The 23484-nt window shown below is 46.0% G+C and overlaps 1 protein-coding gene and 2 long non-coding RNA genes across 4 annotated transcripts in view; 1 reads left to right on the top strand and 2 right to left on the bottom strand.

Annotated features, from left to right (window-relative positions):
• Nucleotides 1-1173, bottom strand: part of LOC116587505 — a 46175-nt gene extending 45002 nt beyond the window's left edge. Inside the window, exon 1 of the long non-coding RNA XR_004284479.1 lies at nt 875-1173. This is a non-coding gene — a long non-coding RNA (uncharacterized LOC116587505). The remainder of the gene's footprint in view (nt 1-874) is intronic.
• LOC116587496 overlaps nt 1-18244 on the top strand; it is a 40533-nt gene extending 22289 nt beyond the window's left edge. Inside the window, exon 5 of the long non-coding RNA XR_004284478.1 lies at nt 17598-18244. This is a non-coding gene — a long non-coding RNA (uncharacterized LOC116587496). The remainder of the gene's footprint in view (nt 1-17597) is intronic.
• An 823-nt stretch (nt 18245-19067) lies between these two features.
• ST6GAL1 (ST6 beta-galactoside alpha-2,6-sialyltransferase 1) overlaps nt 19068-23484 on the bottom strand; it is a 118837-nt gene continuing 114420 nt past the window's right edge. For both annotated transcript variants that reach the window (XM_032338086.1, XM_032338096.1), the window contains one exon: nt 19068-21983. In XM_032338086.1, the coding sequence (XP_032193977.1) occupies nt 21742-21983 (242 nt within the window). In that variant the 3' untranslated portion in view covers nt 19068-21741. The remainder of the gene's footprint in view (nt 21984-23484) is intronic.

Here is a 23484-nt window from a genome sequence, read left to right on the forward strand (position 1 = left end):
CTATAGCATCATACTTAACTGGTGAAAGATGGACTGCTTTGCTGGTAAGTCAAAGTAAGGATGTTTACTCCCCAAACCCCACCCAACATCAAACTGAGTTCAATAAGAAAAAGTGATTTTAGACATATTGAAAAGGAAGAAAAAAACTGTTCCTATTCAGACTCTTAATCTCATAAAACAAACTGAGGGTTGCGGGAGGTGGTGGAAGGATAGGGTGGTGGGGTTATGGACATTGGGGAGGGTCTGTGCTATGGTGAGTGCCGTGAAGTGTGTAAATCTGGCGATTCACAGACCTGTACCCCTGGGGCTAATCATACATTGTATGTTAATTAAAAATTTAAAAAATACTGTTTATATTCATTGATGAACGATTTTCCATATAGAAAACCTCCAAACTCTACAAAACAGATACAGAGACTCATAAATGAAGTTATGAAGCCACAAGATAATATTTTTAAAAAATCTATTGAGCTCTGTATTGTAAAAACCAGTGGTTGGAAATTTAATTTTCTAAAATAGTACCATTTATAATACACTAAACATGAAATCCTTGAGTATAAATCTAACAATATATGTATAGGATTGTATGCGGAAATCTACAAAACAGATGAAAGAATGCAAAGCCCTAAGTAAATGGAGAGATACACTGTGTTCATAGACAGGAGAACTCAATGTTGCCAAAATGGCATTGCTCTCTGAATTGATTTAAAGGCTAAACACAACTGAAATCAGAAACATTATAGGCTTTGTTGCACAAATAGACAAATGGATTGTAAAATTTATATGGAAATGCACAGGACCTAGAATACACAGAACAATTCTGAAAAAGAACAACAATATTGAAGCACTTGTATTTCCTGATTTTGATACTTACTCGGAAGCCACAGTAATTAAGCCACTGTGGGCTCAGTGAAACGACAGACATAGAGAGGGCAGGAATGAGATAGTTTTATTAGTTTATTTTGGAGTTGACAATTTCAGCTTCATCTTTTCAGCTAACTGGTAGATCCTTTCAGTTTGTAGACTGGTGTTTATTTCTTCTGATAGCTAGCGCACATTTTATATTTCCTCGTAAAGACTTCTTTAAGTTTACCCGTGTTGCTTTGCTTATCTTCTGTGTCATCCATTTCCTTCCTGACCCTTTTTACTTTGCTGTCTCGTTGAGTGTCTTGGCTGTTGGCTTGTCTTTCTTTCATGCCACTTCCTAAGTTTACATTTGAGCCTCTTCTGCTTTGGGTGTTGTAGTGGGTCGCATGGTGCCCCCCCGCAACAAAAAAGATATGTCCACTCAAAGACTGTCACTGTGATTTTGCGGGGGAAAGGAGTTTTTGCGATTGTAATTATAGTGTAGATGTTGAGATGAAATCATCCCACATTACCTGGGTGGGCCCTAATTCTAATGGCAAGTGTCGTTAGAAAAGAAGGGGAGCAAACATAGGAAAGAAGAGAATGTGAAGCTGGAGGCAGAGATGACAGTGATGCATGTACAAACCAAAAAGCCCAGGGATGGCTGGCAGCCACTAGAAGCGAGGAGAGAGCCTCCAGAGGAGCCTACCCTACTGACACCAAAATGGCAGACTTCCAGCCTCCAGAACTGTCAGAGAATCAATTTCTGTTGTTTCCAGTCCCCCAGCCTGTGTTGATTCTTTCAGGCAGCCCTAGGAAACTAACACACTTAACTTCTTTTTTTTTTTTTTTTAGATTTTTATTTATTTATTTGATAGCCAGAGAGAGATCACAAGTAGGCAGAGAGGCAGGCAGAGGGAGAGGGGGAAGCAGGCTCCCCGCTGAGCAGAGAGCCCAATGTGGGGCTCGATCCCAGGACCCTGAGATCATGACCTGAGCTGAAGGCAGAGGCTTAAACCACTGAGCCACCCAGGCGCCCCAACACACTTAACTTCTTAAAATAGACTCTTCTTAACTTCTTAAAAAGGGCATCTGGGTGGCCCAGCCATTAAGCATCCGACTCTTGATTTTGGCTCAGGTTTTGACTCAGAGTTTGTGAGATCCAGTCCTGCATCCAGCCCCACATTGAGCTCTGCACTGGGCATGAAGCCTGCTGAAGACTCCCTCTCCCTTTGCCTCTCCCCACCCACTTGGTCTTTCTCAGGAAATAAATAAATAAATAAATAAATTTACTCTTCAATCCTGAGATATATTTCTTTTGTTCTATTTATTTCTTGAGTTCAGGCAACTCTCTTAATTTCTTCCTGTTCTTTGTCCAAATCCATTTTTGCTTTTAATTTCTGATTATAGGCAGTTTTTTAATATTTTGCAATACTTTTGGAGGTTATTTGTTTGTTTATTTATTTATTTTTAAGATTTTATTTATTTATCAGAGAGAGAGAGGGAGAGAGCGAGCACAGGCAGACAGAATGGCAGGCAAAGGCAGAGGCAGAGGGAGAAGCAGGCTCCCTGCCAAGCAAGGAGCCCGATGTGGGACTCGATCCCAGGACGTTGGGATCATGACCTGAGCCGAAGGCAGCTGCTCAACCAACTGAGCCACCCAGGCGTCCCGACTTCTTGAGGTTATTTAGTTCAGTCTAGAATGCTGTCATGCAGTTTTCTTCTACTTCATGGCTGTTTTATGTTGTTTAGATTTGTTTTCTATCTCCCTCAGAATGGTGGAGGATTTTATCCCTTGAGATGTGTTGATTTTCTTTACCTTTAAGTTTGCATAATTTTCTTCAGTTCTTTTTGTGGATTTGGGCTGGTTTACAAGATTCTGAGTTTAATGGTGCCCTCTTCTGTCAATATGTGGCAAAGTACACATTTTCTTAATGTTAGTTTTTGGTGGTTAGGGAGGGATTGTCTCTCTTCCATGTGAAATCCAAGCCTGTGATGTGCGCTGAAAAATATAAAGTTTTATCTTAACGCCCTCACTTTCCAATTCTGTGGTTGAAACGTACTGCCTTCTCAGGAAGAGCTCCCAAAAGCATACAGTGTTCTTACATTACCCTAAGTGTTCACCTCACATTTCCTTATATGGAACGCTTTCTTGGGGTCATCCTCACCTTCCCTCCCCGCTTCCCTCTCTCTTGAAACCACTGTTTTGGTATTTCCCACAAAAACAAGGAAATGTAAACCAAGAAGAAACAAGTTGGGGGGAGCAGAGAGGAACAGAATTCAAAGAGCAGAGAGGAGCACAGGGAGTTCCTAAGAGGAGAATGAAATGAAGTCCCAGGACCATATTATCTAGTGTAGGATTAGAGATTGCCTGGAGAGATTAGCTCTGGAGAGAGAGTTCCCCACAGCCCCCTCAAAACATGAAGGTAGTATCTCATAAGTAAATATATCAAGAAAAGTTTTATAATTCTGTCAGAATTGGGGGATAAACTAGGGTTATTGCAAAAAAAAAAAAAAAAAAAACACTAAGCAAGCAGCAGCAACATAAATGTAGGGTGCCTGGGTTGCTCAGTTGGTTAAGCATCCGACTCTTGATCTCAGCTCCAGTCTTAATCAAGCTTTGCACTGGGTTCCATACTGGGCACGGAGCCCAATTAAAACAAACAAAAAACATTAACTCTGGGATAGGAAGATTTTAAAAGAAAGAAAATGTAACCATGAAATATGGCTTACTTAATAACATTTGTATAGCAAAAAATGCAATTATTGAATATTGATTTAACCAAACATGGTACTAATAGGATTATATCAGGAGTGGGATATAGAAGTGTGTATGGGTGAAGGGTGAGTTGTAAGATAGCTAAGATTTCATCTTCCATTGTAGAAAATAATTTCTAAAACTGAAAAATAAAAACCAGGATCAAGCTTAGGAAGCACTAATGTCACATTCTCCTGCCTCTGTCCTCCATACTAAATATCTTCACTCACATACCCCCACACCTTCTCTACATCACACTGCGCTCTTAAGAGTCCAAAAAGGGCCCATGTTCTTCTGAAAGGCACCCCTGTTTGCTTAAACAAATTTGGGCCCTGAACTCTCCTATTTATAATTTATTACTTTGCTGGTATCTCATATTTTATTTTATTAGAGAGCAGTGATTTGGAACTTGCAGCAAATGCTGAGCCCTCAGAGGAGGAAGGGGAATAATAAACATTTAATAGCTACAAACATCCAAGAGAGGAAGCAGCATCTTACTTACTATACTTACTATACTCATTTGCCTACTTACTATAGGGTGAGGGATGGGAAAGAAAATGGGCTGGCAAGGGCTGGGGACTTGCCTAAGACCGTTCCATATAAGGAAATGTGAGGGACTTGACTAAGACCAAACTGTTTGGCATTCCCCCTTTCCTAGAGGACACCTTCAAACAGACATGGAGAGAAAAGTAAGCAAGAGTAGATGTTCGAGATATTTGTTTTTCTCCAGCTTAACAAGGGTTCTGGAGGAAATTACTAAAGCATTTTAATACAGCTACTGTGTTAATCCAATTCGTTCCTTCAGAGCCTTCTGTGTGCCAGTAACTACTGGCATCCCCACGGAATGCAATGATGATGCCCTTGTTAATACAATAATTGGAGTCACGGGTTTGCTTCCTCTCTGTAAATCTGCTCAAAGTCTGACCTCATCCAGCCACCCCATCTCACTCATGATCTCTTAATTTTCTGAACTCAGGATATTTCTTTCTGGATCACTTTGGAGTAGACAGAAGGAGGCTCTGCCCAGTTGCCCTGAGAGCCCTTCTATCACTGTGGGTCTCCATCCCCCAGCTTCTGCGTGCTTTGCTGTTAAGGGCCAGCACCTGTGACCTTCACAGGCTTTCTCTCCTAGGCAGTGGGGCTGCCCATCCTTACTAAGACCTGGAGGTGCCTGGGTGTCTTACATCTACTTTCAACCCCTTCCCCTCCCCCCTCCCACACACTTTGCTCCTTTGTTAGGAAACAAACAGGTGAAACAAACTGAGGAGTCAGTTACTCCCAGGAGTATCTACAAGTCCGGTTGAAACTGGCAATTCACCAGAAAATGCAACCTTGCTTAACCTCTTCTCCACTCCTCTCCTGCTTCTGCCACTTCCTTCCTAGTTGCTTCCTTAATAAATCACTAGCATCGGAATCCTTGACTCAGGATCTGGTTCTGGGAGAATCCAATTTAAGACAGTTCGTACCAGAAATGGTCCTAGGAAGCAGGCTCTAGGGATGAGATTCTGGAGCTGGTCAGACATTGGCTGGAAGGCAACGACTCCATTGTGGTGATAGGCCCTGACACCCTGCAGCATTGCAGTCACTAAAACTTTCAGCTGGGGTTAACTCAGACGATACACAGTTGGGAGGGAATGTATTGGCTTATTCACTATCGTTGGCATTTGCGAGATAAAAGGTAAATCATAATTACGACTACCACAAAATTTGCTAGCTGGCATCCTTGATATATCAGAAAAGGCTGCCGCCTGCGGCATAGAATTATATACCATTAAAACAAAGACAAAACCAAAACCAGCTCCTAGCATGGTCCTGAGTCCTGATAGACACAGAGGGTCTGATCTTGGGAAATCAAGTAACTCTTGGACCAGAGCTGCCCATCTTGAGCTGAGAGCTGTCAGAATTACCAAGTCGTAATATTGGGCAGGCCCAGCAACAAGTCATTGTGTAACTGGAGTGGTGTATTCTGGATGTTGCTGGAGCTGGTGAAGAGAACACAAATAATCTGTGAGGAAAGCCAGCTCAGTTTTCAATCATTACTTATCCCCAATGCACCAATAACTATCTCTGCTAACAACTACAGTCTCATGGGGGAGTTCCTTTGATCAACCAACAAAACAGAAAAATAACCAGGTCTGACTCACGGATGGATTGAGTATGTTGGTATAAGCCCCGAGTCAGCCGTGGACCATATGTATCCTCACTCATGGTGGCCCAGAAAGACAGTGGTGAGGGGAAATTCGCCAACTGGACCGTTCGGACATTGCATCTGGTCATCTACCTTGCATGGAGGGAGAAGTGGCCTGCAGTGACGATATGTACATGATTCATGGATAGCAATGAATGGCTTGGCTGACTGGTTAGGGACCTAGAAGGAGAAAGATGGGGAAATCAGGAATAAAGTAGCCTGGAGGGGAAGCATACAGATGAACCTATGAGAGTGGGCTCAAACTGCGAGCATCTTTGTACCACATGTTTGGCCCACCAGTAAGCATCCCTGCAGAAGAGGCATATGACAAGCTGGATGGAGACTCTTCCAATGGATGTCAGTTCGCCTCCTTCTTGGCCATATCCATGTTTGTACAATAGGCACATGAACAAAGCAGCCATGAAGGCAGAGATGAAGACACACTGTTTTGGGGCCCCTGGCTGCCTTTCACCCAGGTTGACCCAACTGCTGGCATTGCTGAATGTCTGACCTATCAGAAACAGAAACAACACCAAGTCCAAATACAGTGTTATCCCTCAAGAACAATGAGTCACTTAGTGAAAAGTTGATTACATTGGACCCTGTCCACTCTGAAAACGGAAGCATTTTTCCTGATTGGGTTTGATATATATTCCAGAACGGACTTGCCTTTCCTGCACACAGGCCTCAGTTCACTAGCCAAGGGCCCACAGAGTACCTGATTTACCAGCATGATGTACTGCATAACAGTGCTTTGAATGTGCGTCCATGGGTACAAAACTGTAGGACCCTTTGGTTCTACCACATACCGCATCATCCAGAGGCTGCGGGCCTTCTAGAGTGTTGAGTCAGCCTCTTAAAGGCACACCTAAAGTGGCAGGGGATACCCTGTGACGACTGGAGTCTGCATAATCAATGGGGAAAACATAGGAGTCTGGCAGTCAGCTGGTAGAAGTAGGAAATGACCCCCAGGACCAGCACTCCCACTTGAAGAATGTGTACTTCTTGTTCCAGCAAACTTCGGCTCCGTGGGCCTAAAGGTCCTGATTTCCAGGGAAGGTGTACTTCCACCAGGGGATATATTAAGAATCCCATTGAACTTAAAGCTATGGCTACCATCTGGTTATTGCCAGTAAACCAAAAGATACAGCAATGAGTTGCCATACTCTCAGGGGAATTGACTCCGAGGAGGCAGAACTATGCTTCATAATGAAGGTGCGGAAGAACGTGTTTGGTGTTCAGGTGGCTCACTGAGATATTCCTTGGTACTCCCATGGCCAGGATGAAGTGTGAATGGGGAGCTACAGAGCCATGGCCTGATAAAGGCATGGTAACCAAGAGCTCAGAACCCCCAGGTTGAAGGTCTGGGCCATCTCACCAGCCTAGCCACCTAGACTACAAGAAATGGTAGCCAAGGGCAAGAGGTGAATCAAGAACAGGTAATCCTGCAGAAAAGTGACAGATATTACCTGCAGTTTCAGGACCAACAGCAGCAGTGAGGGATGTGGGTTTTCTCATTAACATGGCTCTCATAAGCTTTCCCCCAGAAACTTTGACCAAGGGTTCCTTTTCCTCCACATCCTTGCCAACCCTTGTTCGTTCTTGTCTTTTTTTTTTTTTTTTAAAGATTTTATTTATTTGTCGGAGACGGAGAGAGAGCGAGCGAGCACAGGCAGACAGAGAGGCAGGCAGAGGCAGAGGGAGAAGCAGGCTCTCTGCCGAGCAAGGAGCCTGATGTGGGACTCGATCCCAGGACCCTGGGATCATGACCTGAGCCGAAGGCAGCTGCTTAACCAACTGAGCCACCCAGGTGTCCCAGTTCTTGTCTTTTTGAAGACAGCTTTTCTAACTTTCTGTGAGGTGATATCTTTTGTGACTTAGATTTGCATTTCCCTGATGATTAGTGATGCTGAGCACTTCTTTATGGGCTTTTTGGCCATTTGGATGTCTTCTTTGGAAAAAAATCTGTTTAGTTCTTTCTCCCTTTGACCCTGTTTTCATGGATTATTCATCTGCTATTGAGTTGGATGGGTTCTTGATATATTTTGGATTTTTAACTCCTTATCAGACACAGGATTTGCAAATATTTTCTCCATTCTGTAGGTTTCCTTTTCACTTTGTTGGTTGTTTCTTTGCTACACAGAAGCTTTTTGGGTCAGTGTAGTTCTACTTGTTTATTTTTAATTTGTTACTTGTGCTTTTAGTGCCATATCCAAAAAATCATTGCCAAGACCAATGTTAAAGAGTCCTATTCATGTGGATTTTTTTCCTATGAGTTTTGTGGTTTCAGTTCTTATGTTTAATTTGAATCTGTGGTCCATTTCAAGTTAACTTTTGTGAGTGGTGGGGCAGGAGTCCAATTTCATTCCTCTATCTATGGTTATCCAGTTTTCTCTGCTCCATTTGTAGGAAACTACCCTTTCCCCCATTGGATATCTTCTAGGCAGCATAATGTTGGTTCTTGCCTTTGCACCCATCCACCACTTGATTGTGATTGAAGAATTCAATCCATTTGTCTTTAGAGTGATTATTGATGGATAAGGACTTACTAATGGCATTGTATTCTTTTCTAGTTGTTTTATAGTTCCCTTGTCCCTTTCCTCACTTCTTGCTGTGTTAATTTGTGAATTAATGATTTTTCCATAGTGGTACACTCTGATTTTCTGCCTTTTATCTTCTGTGATTCCACTGTAGGTTTTTGTTTTGCAGTTCCTGTGAGGAACCACGCTGGCAAATCCGTGTTTGTTTGTTTTCATGTTTTTTCTTTGCCGAACTTACTTTGTTTTTTTTGTATTTTTTTTTTTTATATCATTAAATTGTTTATCTGTGCTCTCTTTCAGCTCTCTGAGCATTTTTAGGACAATTACTTTGAATTCTTGGCCAGACAATTCTCGAAGCTCCATGCTTTGGGACCAGTTACTGGTGGCTTACTGTATGTCTTTAGTGGAGTTGTGCTTTCTTTATTCTTAATGATTCCTGCAGCCCCATGTAGGTGCCTGTGCAGTAGAATAAGCACAGACTTTAGGGACGGCCTTTGGTCAGGGAAGACTTCCACTTGCAGATGGGGGCGTGCTGGAGTCTGCTGTGAGCCCCGGTCTAGTGGTGCAAGGCTCCGGCTGTGGAAGCGTGTGGCAATACCAGGTCCAGGAAAAGGCAGAATGTCCCTTCAGCTCAGGCCACCAGAGTCCCTGGCATTGACAGCTATGTGTCCTTGGTGAGGACTTGGTGGGGCGTGGGGTGGGGTGGGTGTTCATGATGGCTGCAGCAGCTGTTGTGATCTTCAGCAGTTCCCCACTCCGGGTCCAGCAGCTGGGGGCCAGGGCTGGTGGCGTGCACACACTCAGCTTAAGGTGCCTGTGTAACAGCAGGCGCCAGCTGCCTACATACAGATCTAGGGCCGGGGACAGCCACTGGCTCATTGGCGGCTCCCAAGGCCCTGGATGCCGACATGTTTCTGTTGTACAGTCTCCCGTACATGTGTGTATGTGTGCACTTCGGTGGAAGCTGGTAACAGGGGTCAGGCCAGGTTATGCAGATACGCAGATGAAGGCTAGCTACAGGTTAGTAGAGTTGTGCAGGCCAGTGACAGAACACGGGGCCTGATCTGGGCCCGCAAGCAGCCACGGGGTTCCTGGCCACCAGCATGCTCCCCCATGGCTGCACAGTCTCCTTGGGCATGGGCGTCGCGGTAAAGGCTGGTGCTGGCTGGCTGGTAAACGGCATGCAAGGGAACAGCTAGAGCATCTGCCCTGACTGCACACCTAGCAGTGGGGGGGCTCGTGGGGGGGTCAGCTGTGAAGATCTAGGCTGGTGCTCTGCCATGGGCAGGCACAGAGGCCTAGGCTGGCTGCCAGTGTGGTTCCTGGGCTCTGGCAGGGGCAGGGAGGGGGTGGTGATGGAGCATGAGGGACTCAGGCAGCTGGCATCTGTGAACACAAACACCCATATGGCCAAAGTGGGTGAAATGTGCCGGGGTCTGGCAGTGGTACTGGCCATTGGCTCTTTCGTCCGCGGTGAAAGCAGCTGGGGCTATCTGTGGAGCAGGTCACTGCAAGCCACCCTTGCTCCTGCCATGTGGCTGCTGTCCGTAGCCCCCGCTTTCCTTTTTGTCCCTAGCCATTGCTATACAGCTCAGTTTTGCTTTGTCCAGTGGGGTGAAACTGAAGCGGGTCTCATCTGTGGTGCCATGAAAGTCTAGAGAAGCTGGTTGTTCAGCCTGCTTTGCCTTTCCTGACTAGACGGCCGCTTTCTACTTGGGGAGTTCCCGCTTGGCACTGAGCACAGCAGCCGGTGAGGTGGGACAAGGCAGGCAGAACGAAGCTGCCCTCCTTCTCCTGCAGTTACGCTCGGATTGTCTCTGTTCCACTGTGTTGCTAACTTTTCTTCAGTGGACCCCAGAGCTGTTGTTTTTGTTTGTTTGTTTTTCTTTTTCTTTTTTTTCTTTTTCATAGCTAGCTGTCTATTGATCTTTATGTGGGGACAGGAGCTGGGGTCATCATTTTGGTGACATCACTCTCCTTGTCATCATTTTCATTATAACTGTTACTTCATCACATGACACCAGGACTGGGCATTATGTATATAGATCAGGATTTATCAGTTGGATGAATGGGTGGATGGATGGATGGATGGATAGATGGACAGACAGGCGGATGGATGGGGAAAAATTGAAACAAATATTTTTTAGAAGTTCTGAAAGAAGAGGGTGCAAAGAGATAGCTGACAGGATTATTGGGCACTAGATTTAAAGAGTTTGAAAGGACTTTAGGTCTGAACTAGAGGGTCTGTCCTAAGTGAAGATTACTGAGCTGGGCAAGCCTGGAAACGTCAATGCAAGAATAAACTTAGAAAGTGTTTCTACTCTCGAGTGGCCTGGCAGCGCCGGTGTCCTTCCAGCTGTTAAGCATGGAATACTGCTCTGTGGCTTCTGATGGAATTTACCATGGTCTGATAGGAAATAACTCACATGAGTGAAACTGAAGGGAAAAAAGCTGAGATTAGTAACTGCTGGCCAAGTAGAGCAGACAGTGAGATCAGCATGGTCACCCCAGGCCAAACCACTAACTCCCTTCTCTTGGTAAGTAAGCACTGCCTGGAGCATTCGAATCAACTACGGTTGGATTATTTTATTATAAAAGTGACTACTCAGGGTTTCTCTGTGTTTTTACTTTCATCTACAACTCTCAGTTGAATCCTACTTTATTACTCAGTTCCCAGGGCCACACACACTCCGTGTGCAGTATTTTCCAGGAACAGGAGGTTTCCTATTTGGAAAATAGGGATTCATGTAAAGACCTAGCAGACACTTCCCTCTTGATCTCCTTCCACAGAGGTTCGTAGGGGCTCACAGCTTTGTCTCAACATGAGCTGCAGAACTGAAGACTTCCAGCCATTTTCATGTCTGCACCCGAGACTGAGCCTTCCCATTCAACCAGTCACGTCTCCGATAGATGATAGACCTTTGGCAAGTGGGTTTCAGAGTGTCCCAATAAAGAAATTTATGTCACTTTTCCCCACCCGTTTTCAGGATCCTTCAGTCTTTCTTTGGAAAGAGGGAAAAACAGACATCTGACATAGCACAGGGAGAGCCTTGGGCGATGCCAGGGCCTGAGGCTACCATTCGGGCCCTGTTGGTTCAGCTGCGCAGGCCCACCTGTAGGCTGCCCCAGAGCAGAAGCTGAAACACACACACACACACACACACACACACACACCCCTTCTTAGCACAGGACAGACCGGATCTCCTATCTGGAAAGAGTGAGTCACTTCTGTAGCTAAAGCCTTGAAAAATGCAGTTTCTCCAAGCAACCACACTCCTGCTCAGCCTCCACCATCCTGCTGCCCCAGTCCCTTTCATGGCTGACCAGGTATGCACCTGCACACCCTCCACGAAGACCTCTCTGTCAGAGGCCATTCTTGTTTCTCCAAACCTTGCTTCAAGCCCTGACCCTGACCTTTTCACTGAAGCTCCAGCTCCCTCAAATCTCAACCCGAACAGAACAGCGAGGATTTGGTCTGAAGTGCATTTGTCTTCATGGCAGCCAGCACTTTCCTCTTCATGCTTTTCTGTCAACACCGGTGCCAGGCACTAGCCATTCTTGCTGCCTCTGCTTACCACCCTACTCCCTGACACATACCACACTGAGTATTCCATTTCCTGTAGGTATTGCAGGGAATCTGAATCTTCCTCATACTGACACCACAGTCCTCTTGTCCTAACTCCATAACAGAGCACTAGAACAGTCCATGTCCCTTTGCCCTCCTGTTGTGACCCCTTGAACCAGAGCCAGGCCTGATAAGCCTAGAAGGACAGACTGACTGCTCCCCTAGGCCTGGACCTTTGGGAGCAATCTGTATGACTATAAAACAATTCATGGTTTGCCTAGCAAGAGTCCACTTTCAAAATTATGTTTGGCTGGTAGATGTTGGGTCTTCGCTGCTTTAGGGAAAGGGGAACTTGAGTCAAAAGACAAGGACATAGAATGTAATCTTGGGCATTTGAGTTTTCCAGGTCCAGATCTGGGATAAGGGTACTTTAAGGAATTTTTAGGAGAAATTTTAATTATGTGTGCTTTTTGCCTTCTATACTAACTTTTGAACCTTACAACTAGATAGGAATAGGATTCCACTGTGCAGTTTTCGAAAGAAACTTTATTATTTATTAGTAAATAATCTTTATTAGTAAAATTTTATACCAAGGCAATTTGTTTTTCATGAAAACAAAGACATTTTTAGGTATATAAGGACTTTTGTATCCTTGAAACAAGTTTTTGAAGATGTATTGAAACAGAATAATAAAGGGAGCAAACTAAGAGCATCAAGATTGGAGATATTACAGTATAAAATAATTGTTGCTGAGTAATTAATCAATTTAAAATAGAAATGTTCCTCAAAATACATTGTAACTCTGGTTCTTAGACTGAATGATGTCATCAAAAATTGTTCTCTGAACAATAATATTCTGAATCTAAAATCCTAATTTTTAAATTTTTATTTAAATTTGATTAATTAGCATATAATGTATTATTTGTTTCTGAGGTAGAGGTCAATGACTCATCAGTCTTATATAAAACCCAGTGCTCTCTACATCGCATGTCCTCCTTAATACCCCATCCCTTTACCCCCCTACCCTCTAGCAACCCCCAGTTTGTTTCCTATAGTTAAGTCTTTTATGGTTTATCTCCCTCTCTGATTTCATCTTATTTTATTCTTCTCTTCCTTCCCCCATGATATTCTGTTTTGCTTCTTAAATTCTTTATATGAGTGAAATCATATGATAATTGTCTTCCTCTGATTGACTTATTTCACTTAGCATAATACCTTCTAGTTCCATCCAGATCACTGCAAATGGAAGGACTTCATTTTCTGATGGCTGAGCAATATTCCGTAATGTGTGTGTGTGTGTGTGTGTGTGTGTGTGTATACATGTATATATATATGTGTGTGTGTGTATATATATATATAGAGAGAGAGAGATATGTATATATATCTCTCTCTATATATATATATATATGTATATATATATCTCACATCTTCTTTATCTGTTCATCTGTCAGTGGACGTCTCGGCTCTTTCTATAGTTTGGCTATTGTGGACATTGCTGCTATAAACATATAAACATTGGGGAGTAGGTACCCCTTTAGAACACTACAGTTGTATCTTTGGGGTAAATACCTAGTAGTGCAATTGCTGGGCTAAAATTCTTATATTAACAAAGATTAAAGATAGGGAGTAGAGAATAAAAGTTTGTCAAACTTATTTTGTTTATATAGAAATATAAGATCATTCTATTTCTGATTCTGACAAGGAGTAAAATATGGGTTAAAGTGCTTTTGTAAAACTGAGTAGAATGAAACATGGGACATATACTACACAGTATCCAATGTATATTATACAAAGCTCAAAAAGATAAAAAGAGAAAACCAAATAATAAAAGGGGAAAAGAAAAGAAATAGTTGGAAGTATAAAAACAGAATGGAAGAAGGTGACAGTTAAAGATAATAATTATAGTACATTAGAATGAGTTTAAATTAAATTAAAATCTCCCTACTAAAAGGCTGACATTCTGGGGCACCTGGGTTGCTCAATTGACTTCAACTCAGGTCATGATCCCACAGTCATCAGATCAAGCACTGTGTCAGGCTCTGTGGCCAGCAGAGTCTGCCTCAGATTCTCTCTCCCTCTCCTTCCAGCTCATGCTCTTTCTCTTTTTCTCTCTCAAATAAATCTTTAAAAAACAATTAAAAAAAAAAAAGGCCTTACTCTTCACTGTAAACTCATTGCCCCTCCCCCAACTGGCACCATGCTACACTGAATGGGTCCCTCTGGACTTCTGACTTCTCCAGTGGGAAACCGGAGCCCAAGATGGACATCCAGCTCCCCCAGCATTATGGGATGTTTCCCAGAGGCCCACTTGGATTTCACCTCTAGGGCATCACTGGGGGAATCTGCAGGGCTCAACTACCAGGTATCAGAGAGAGAGGAAGAAGGGGACAGAGCCTACCACAGCCAGTGCTCTGGTCTTGATGGGTCTCATTTGTGCTTGCAGCTGCACTCAAGCCGAGATCCCAGCCAGTGGCTCTGCCCATATATCTTCAGACTAAGTTGGTGGCCCTGTTTGGCCAGGGAGCTCAGTTGGCAGTTCTGCCTGATTTGAGTCCCTAGTCAAGGCCACGCTGACTGTAGAACCTGTTCTGTTCTACTGGTGTGGGGAAACAGATGTGCAGTCCCACTCAAGCTCTGAGCACAGCCTCCAGTTCCATCTATCCAGGAAGCCTTGCCTAGGAACTAGGACGACTGTGGAGCTCATCCTCCAACCCTGATTGGGCAGGGAGCCAAGGCAGCCACCCTGTCCAGCTGTTAAGCATAGCCCCTGACCCTGCATATCCAGGGAGCCTGAACAGTGACCCTGAGCAAGCTCAGAGCCCCGCCTGTGGTCCTGCAAAGGCGCGCAGCCCAGCCTACAGCCCCGCCCAGCCTACAGCCCCACCCAGCAGCGGACTCCCGCTTCTGGCCCTGCCTGATTGCTGAACACAGCCCTGCAGCCTTCCACAGGCAGGAAGCCCAGATGGTGACTTGACTTGATCACAGAGTGATAGCGGGCAGCCTAGCCTCATGAAAGAAAACCCGGAGAGCAACTTTGCCTGATCGCAGAGCACATTATCTATCCCCACCCAGCTGCAGGATGTAGCTGGATGCCCCTCCCAACCACAGAATCCGCCCAGCAACCTTGCTTTCACTTGGTTGCTAAGTCCTTGTTGGCTGTTGACAAGAGGCCTCCATTCACAGGACTTTTCCAACTGCTGGACTGTCCTCCTGACATGGTGGCTGGCTTGTCCTAGAGCAAGTGATCCAAAGGAGGGCAAGGTGGGAGCTACCATGTCTTTGTGACCTAACACAGAAGTAATACGCTGTCATTTCCTCAGTACCCTATTGGTAACACAGATCGGCACTATTCCGTGTGGGAAGGGATTTCATAAGGACGCGAATACCAGGAGGCGAGGGCAGTTGGGGGTCATTTTGAAGCCTGGCAATGACCGTCTGCCTTACTGATCCTCCCCCTGCCACATGCAAAATATATTCACCGCTTCCAGATCCTTCTTGCTCCCCCCACCCCACACGTTCATCCCTTTACCGGATCAGTGGAGCGCAGCCAGCAGACTGCCAGATGACAGGGCCTAGTTTCCAGCCCTGACTGATCACAAAGCACAGTCTGAGGCCCTGTCCAGAGTCTTCCTGAACACAGAGTAAAGCCAGCAGAAGCGTCCTCAGGGAAACGGCCGAAGTGATCGCAGAGCCCAGCCAGTGGCACCGCCCCTGACATCAGAGCCCTGTAAGAGAACTGCCTTGGAGGGAAACCAGTCAGCCCCCAGTTAAGCACTCAGATGGCTGCAGCCCTCACACCGGCAGTGTGTGCAGAAAGATTTCCTGTCATTTTAAGCTGCTAACCTTCGAGCCATTTGTTAGATAGCAATATAACTAATAACACACTCTTCATTTTTTAGGTTTTTACTAATTTCTTTGGAGAAACAGAAAGGAATAACAACAATAAACCAGAGAAAGTCATGACATTTTTAGCAATCTTACAGTGCTGCCTTTGGTTATTCCCTGGGCTATCTTTTCTGACTTTCTTAGACTGCTCCAGAAGTTCCTCTAAGATGATTCTGAGAATCTTCCAGTGACAATTTCCTGAGAGAAGACTACCTATCCCACCTACCACCCACCTCAGAATGTAGTCAGAGATGATGTATGCTTGCATGTGCAGTTACTTGGGGGGAAACAATGTGAAGAAACCACATTTCCAAGTCTAAGGAAAATTGTATAAATTACAACATGTTTTTTTGATAGACTATCATGTACCTATTACAAAGCATAATTACAAAGAGACCTTCACTGTCCTGGAGACACTTTTATGATGGATTTTTAAGTTTAGAAAAAGCAGGACATGATCTTACGTGTCTGTGTAATATTTTGTGTGTGTGTGTGTATGTGTATGTTTTTATGGTATTTTAAAATAGAATGGGGAACTGCTAGCAGGGATTATTTTTGGGTGATAGGATGCAGATGACTTTTTCCCTTGTATGCTTTGGACAGTGAATATGTACTACTATTAGAATCAGAAAAAAACTTTAAAGAAAAAAGGGGCAGCCCTGCCCGTCCCTCAAGACTGTCACCCAGTATGACTACCCAAATCCCTGTCAAAATCAATCTTTTTTTCTATAACTTCATGATTGTTCCTTTTCTTGTACAATCCCATCTCTTCTTCTTTGCCGTTTGCGTGGTATCTTTCTCCTACGCTGTTATAAACGCATCCCTAACAACATAAGCGTACCACCTAGGTTTAGTGCTCCAGAAAATAGCCTCACTGGGGATGACACAGGTGGGGCAGGCCCGTTCCCCCAGGCTCTGTGGCTCTTTGTCACTGTCTCCCAGTACCACTCACTGGAGATGCTCCCTGTGGACTCAATGGACGGAAGAGAAGCTCCCCTCCCATTAGAAACTTGTTGTCTGGTCAATCCTGAAAAGGACTGGCTAGTGGCCCAAGTGCATCTGATGGTGGGATTCTGTGGGCACTGGTAAGGCCTTTTCCTCTTTCCTGCAACTGATGTCACGATCCCAGCCCACAGAGATGAATGTTCAGGGCTGGGACAGTGCAAAGTGACCCTGGGGCAATAACACAGCCCCTGTCACATCACCACACATCCTGGAAGGCTGCTCTGGAGGTCACAAGGGAAGAGGAAACCAAGGCCACACTAGAGACCGGGAGCTAGGAATAGATGGGGTGGCAGTTGGGGATACAAAGTGCACTCCTCTCCCCACCCACTCCTGCCTGTAAGACTGATACTGGTGTGGGTGTGGGTGTGGGTGTGGGCTCAGCATGCCATTGGGGTGCCAAGTCTTCTATAAGAAGAAAGGGCCTAAGAGTTGGGCTTTGGTCAGTGAGGAGAGCTACTGGTGAGGGAGATGTGGGGGTGACAGATGAATCTCTCACTTGATGGCCTTTCCCTCTGTGGCCTGGCTCTCTCAAGTGGCTAGTGAGGTAAGGAGGAGCCAGGACCCCATTCTTTCTCCTTCGTGCCCAACATAAACGAAAAAGGAGCAGAATACCTAGAGTCAGAAGCAGGGGAATGGCAGCACGAGGAGGCTGCAGAAGTTTCCCCCCAGCCGCAGAGAGAGGGGCTCAGCCCACCTAACTCACCAGCTGAGAGGACCTCACAGAGAGTTAGGGCCACTGTAAATGTGGCCAGTGCAAATCTCAGTTCCCATACTGACTGGAATCCATTTTTCTGTCACTTCTATTCCAAGTGCCCTTTCCACTGGGATCCAGAAAAAAACCCAGTCTTCGTTGGCAGGGCCTTGCAGCTGAGTTCCAGGGGGCTGACCGCACTCAAGCACTGTCAGAAGGAAACACGGGCATTCCTGTTCGGTTGTGCTTCGCGTTACTGCACTTTGTGGATATGCATTTTTTTAAGAATTGAAAGTTTGTGGCAACCCCGTGTCAAGTCTACTCGGACCTTTTCCAACAGCATTTGCTCGTTTCCTGTCTCTGTGTCACATTTTAGTAATTCTCGCCATATTTCAAAGATTTTCATGGTTATATTTGAATTGCTGCAGTTTCGTGATAAAACCTGAATGGATGAGGAGTTGCTTTTCGTGGAGGAGCAAGGAAAATGGTTGCTTGAGATGGAATCTACTCCTAGTGAAGATGCAGTGAAAATTGTTGAAACGGCAACAAAGCCTTTAGAATATTATGTCAACTTAGTTGTTAAAACAGTGGCAGAGTTTGGAAGGATTGACTCCAAATTGGAAAGAAGTTCTACTGTGGGCAAAATGTATCAAACAAGGCTGCATGCTACAGAGAAGTTGTTGGTGAAAGGAAGTCAATCAATGTGACAAACTTCATCATGGTCTTTTTTTCCCCTCTTGCTTTTTTGAGAGAGTGTGCAAGTGGGGACAGGGAAATCTGAAGCAGACTCTGTGCTGAGCATGAGTGCAGAGCCCAATGCGGGGCTCGATCCCAGGACCCTGAGACGGGAGCCGAAATCAAGAGTCAGATACTTAACCAACTGAGCCACCCAGATGCCCCACATCTGTTGTCTTATATTAAGAAATCGCTGAAGCCACCCCAGCCTTCAGCAACCACCACCCTGAGCAGTCAGCAGCCAGAAACATCCAGGCAAGACCCTTCACTTATGACTCACTGAAAGCTCAGATGATGGGTAGCATTTTTAGCAATAAAATATTTTTTGACTAAGGTATGTACATAGTTTTGTAGACACAATGCTAGCGCACACTGAAACAGACTACAGTGTAGCATAGTGTGGTTTCGGGGGACATGTTTAAGCCATAATGGGAGGTACGCAGTTGACAGAGAAGAGGAATTCTCCCGTCTCTCCTGTTCCTGCTTTTTGGGATTTTTTATCAACACACTTTGGCTGTTCCCTTAGGACATCATTCCCTTAAGGGTTTTAGGCTTTTGGAAACTAAGGTAAAGACCTTCCATCCATTCTGCTTTCTGCCCTACAGCACTCCTTCCCTGAGGTATTGGAAAAACAACTTAGTCATATGAATTTAAGCAAGACCAAAAGTAAGAATCCTCCATCGGTGGCTATCTCAGAGATGCTATCTGCCACATAAGTGACCATTCTTCTTCCTGAAGTATGGAAGAGAAGCTAGTAGGGGAAAATCCGTGGCTTTGGGATTCCTGTTGTGCCTCCTTGGAGATAAAAGTTGAGAAGCAGCAGTCATTCCCTTAGCAAGTAAGGAGAGAGGGAGAAGCTTTTTAAAAACACATTTATTTTAAAATTTTACATCATCTTTGGGTAATTCAGAATTTGATTAGGCATGTTTCAGACACTTCTGAGATCAAGGTCTCCAAACCAAGGTGAATAGCTTATGTGATTGAAGGATTGGGGGACCTCATGATATAGGATAAAGAGATGGCTACTGACAAAGACACGATCCCCTCAGGATGGGGACTTTCCCGCGGCACTCAGTCACCATTTTTAAATTATCTGTCACAAATATGAAACCTCTCACCAGACCAACAATAATAACCTCTGATTTGCATTTTACTAGTTTCCATATAAAGAGAACACAGAATTAAAAGTTCTATAGACCCCAAATCACACTGACATTAATCTGATCCCTTATATTAATAATAAGAATGAAAAGCTAGCATCTACCCAGTGTAGTCTCACACCAATGCCTCTCTCCTGCTGGTGGAACACTCCTTCTTCACACTGTGTATGATTCAAAGATTGCAATGTATGCATCAAATCAGGACCTAAAGCAAGCTGGGAATTCATGGGCTCAGAAAGCTGGAAAAGACTCGTCCACACAGCAGGAGGCAGCCCAAGTGCTCGGCCCATTCCTAAGCAGAAAGGCCAGAGCTGCAAAGAGGGGGAAGGTGGGATGAGGAGGAGAAGGGGGAGGAGGGACACTTCTATACCTCCACTCTCCATTGTGTGGATGGTTTCCTGGGTGCCAGGCAGGGTAGTTGTTGTCTCCCAGTAGGATAGTTAATTCCCTGTTGACAGGACCCCCTCCCTGACCTACCTCAAAGCAAGGTCAGGCCCAGGTGTGAGTTTGGAGCAGGTCCTTAGTAAAGGGAGGAATGGAGGGAAGGAGGGAGGGAGGAAGCCACCAGGTACTGAGCACCTGCTATGTGCCAAGTACAGTACTGGGACAGGTGTTTCATGTAACACAACAGTTGTGAGGTACGCTCACCACCCCTATTTTACAAATGTGGAAACAGAGTCTCAGGACAATTTGCTCATGGCGGCATGGTTAGTATATAGGGGAGTATCAGTTGGAAAACCCAGAGCTTCTCCCTCCAGGGCTCCTGCTACTGCCCCTATAAGCCAAGGGTCTGGCAGTACGTGAGCACTCCAGCTCCCAGACGACTGGTCCAGAGCTCAAGCTTAAGAGGCCCTGAACCCTGGTTCTACAGCATTATTTTGTGACCCTGAGCAAGTCCTTTACCTTCTCCTCCCCAGGGGCCAGACCAGTCCAGTGTGGTTCTCCACTGGAGAAGGAGGTTGCAGTAAAACTACCCAGGAAGCATGTTTGCACCCCACGGTGGGAGGGCCTCTGTCTGGAGACTGTGATATCGCCCCCTTGCTGGAGGGGTGGAGGGCATGGCTGTCTGATAAACCTTGTGAGAATCCGTTACGGTCTCTAAGGTGCTCATTTCTGAGAGCAAGTTTAAATTCTAGGGAACCACATCCCCACTCCCTGAGAGACATTCTGTGAAAGGCCCATGAAGGCGAAAGAAATCATCAGATCAGGATACTTTTAAAGTACAAAATGCTTAAAAGTATTTGAGAGAGGGAAAAAGTCTACTTTAAAGGGGAAAACAAGATGGCAGCCAGGGGTGGGGCATGGGGCGAGCATTAACAGGGAAGCAATGGACACGGTGTGTGACCCCAACTTCAGTGAAGGGTCAGGCCAGGCCGAGTACGGACAAATTGGGTTTTTGGCATCTGGTTTGCCAGGTGTCTCCGATGGGGCTGCCCTGCGACAGGGGAAGCAGCTTCCTCAGAAAATAACTTGAGCCTCAAAGGTGAGGCAGACCTTAGAGAATAAATACGGGCAATAAAGGCAAAAAGGAAAACACAACTCAAATGACTCAAAACATCTGCTGACATGTTCCTCCAGTCCCCTGAAATCTCCACAGCCAAGCTCAGCGAAGCCCCCTACGACCCACAGACACAGCAAATACGTGCCCCCTTGAGCATGTAAGCTCATAACTGGGCAAATCGGCATCGCTGCCACCACCCCCACCCCTTCCCCGTGCACTGAGCACACTGAACCTTCCGTCTCCCTCCCACTGAACTGTGAGCAAACGGAGGATGGAGACTGTGTCCTTCCGTGCCTCTCTTCTCCATACGGAGAGGATGTGGGTTTATCACGATCCTTTGTGCATGAGCACCCAGGCTAAGGACCCACCAAGCCAGCTAGAGTGATAGGAATGCCTCATCTTCCAAGGGCACGAACATCAAGAGCAGCTTTGTTCTGGAGGAATCGAGCATGTTTCCTATGCCTCAGACCAATTCCTGGCTCCCCAGAGCTACCCTGTACCCACACACAATCATAATTTGGGAGAATTTCTTTAACATGTGAAATCAGTGTCTAGGAGCAGATGTTGAGCAACAGAGCGCTGGTTTGTGAGGATAACGTCATTCTGGGGGGGGGAAACAGCTCAGCTTTGGCAGCCCTGGAGGGAAAGGCGGCGTGGAGAGAATGCTAGGTGTGCGGCAGGAGGCTTTGGGCTCGCACACCTCTGCAGCTTCCGGGCAGGCTGGACCTAGCTGCCTGCTGTCGGAACTCCTGTAGCCTGAGGCTCTTGGTGACAGAAGGCCCATCATGCAGGCTGTGATTGTTCGGGAACGTGACCTGCCCGGATGTGGTGGAGAAGGGCGAGGGGACCTGACCCGGGAGTCCAGGCTCAGCAGCGAATTTTCCGGAAGCCAGGCAGTGTAGCTTTTCCCAGCAGGTAAATGTCCTCGTCTGTGCCCTGATTGAGGTGTTTCACCAGATTCTTCTCAAAGAGGAGTGGGTGGTAGGCGCCCATCGTGCAGGCACTGTCGAAGAACTTCTGGTAGTAGTAGCACACATCGGTCTTGCGCTTGGATGGGAGGAACTCGTAAATATCCACCTGGTCACACAATGTCATCATGATGATGATTCCTGAAGAGGAGAGCAGAGGTAAGTTCGACCCAACAATACAACTCCACACCCTGGAGCTCTGCCCCATGAGTCCAGCTACTCAGGAACCCAAATCGGGGGAGAGGCCTATTTGGAGTTTCTATGTATTACTGTGATTCCCAGTCTGAGCTCGGCCAGTAAGCCGGTCCAGCAGGCTGTTCCTCAGGATGCAGGGCTGCTGAGCCCTATGCACCTCTGAATCCCCGGCAGATCAGGGGCTGGTGCATGGCAGCTTCTCCCTAAACACCAGGGGACGGACATGTTCCATCCATCAGTCACTGAGCTAATCAGTGTGAATAAGCTAGATGAAGAGAGAGGACAAGATGACTGGGGGGACAGTACCATCCATGTACATAGAACTTTCTAGCACTTTTATATCCTGTAGGAGCCTCGCAGATGGCGCTGACTGGGAGAGGTGATTCTTAACAGTGCTTAGGAGAAACAGTGTGGGCAGGGAGGCTGTCTTTCCCCAGCTGGGAGGATGGTGGTTGGAACAGGAGCCTGCCTGGTCCGTGTTGATGGGCTCTGCTCATTCTGGCGGGAGACGGGAGTGCAGGGGGTGAGGCCAGGTTGGCGCTCTCAGGGAGGAGGCACAGAACACTCTGCTGGAGACATGACCCCAACAAGAGGCAGGAGACTCTTGCGACACACACACCTGTCCCCACCTGGCTCAATCACTTCTGTAGGACACGTCCCTCTCTTGGCCTCAGTTTCTCCATCTGCCTCTTACCACATAGGCTGTTGCTAGGATACAATAAGATCATGGCTCTCACACCCCTTTCAACCACCATAAATATAGGGGAAGTTTATGATGAAATAGTCCTCACTAAGAGCAAAACTGTAAACTGCTAGCAGCAACTTTGTTCTAGAGGAATCGGATAGGGGAAGAGCCCTCTCTGGCTGCCCCTGGTCCAATGGGGGAGAAAAGACACTTCTGCAACTAAACTGTGAAGGCATGACAGAAGTGGCTTCTGGAAATTTCAGGAGGGAACACTTGCTATGAGGGAAGTCTCATGTAAGCCTCCTGGTGACACTGGGTGGGGCCCAGCAGGGGCCATGGCCATTGGGGATGGGCAAGGAGAGGGGACAGTGGGGTGATGGGAAAGTGTTCCCTGGAATGCTTTTCCCACTATTCCTGCTCCAAAGGGCTCCTGGAAGAGCCCCAAATGCACACATACCAAAGCTGAAGAGAATTGTACAAAGACACTCTACTGAGATGGTCCCCATCCCTTTCTCTAAGGAGTGCTTCTGACAGTAAACACGCAGTTGTTCACGAACTCAGAGGCCATTACCACAGGGCTAGCCTGTGCCACATTCAGAAGAAGGCATCAAACTAAGAGACTCTTAACAAAAGGGAACCCCGGTTGCAGGAGGGGAGGTGTGTGGGGGATGGGCTAGATGGGGGATGGGCATTAAGGAGGACACTTTTGATGAGCACTGGGTGTTGTATGTAAGTGTTGAATCACTAAAGTCTACTTCTGAC

The sequence above is a fragment of the Mustela erminea genome, chromosome 1, assembly GCF_009829155.1.
Source record: "Mustela erminea isolate mMusErm1 chromosome 1, mMusErm1.Pri, whole genome shotgun sequence".
NCBI lineage: Eukaryota > Metazoa > Chordata > Mammalia > Carnivora > Mustelidae > Mustela > Mustela erminea.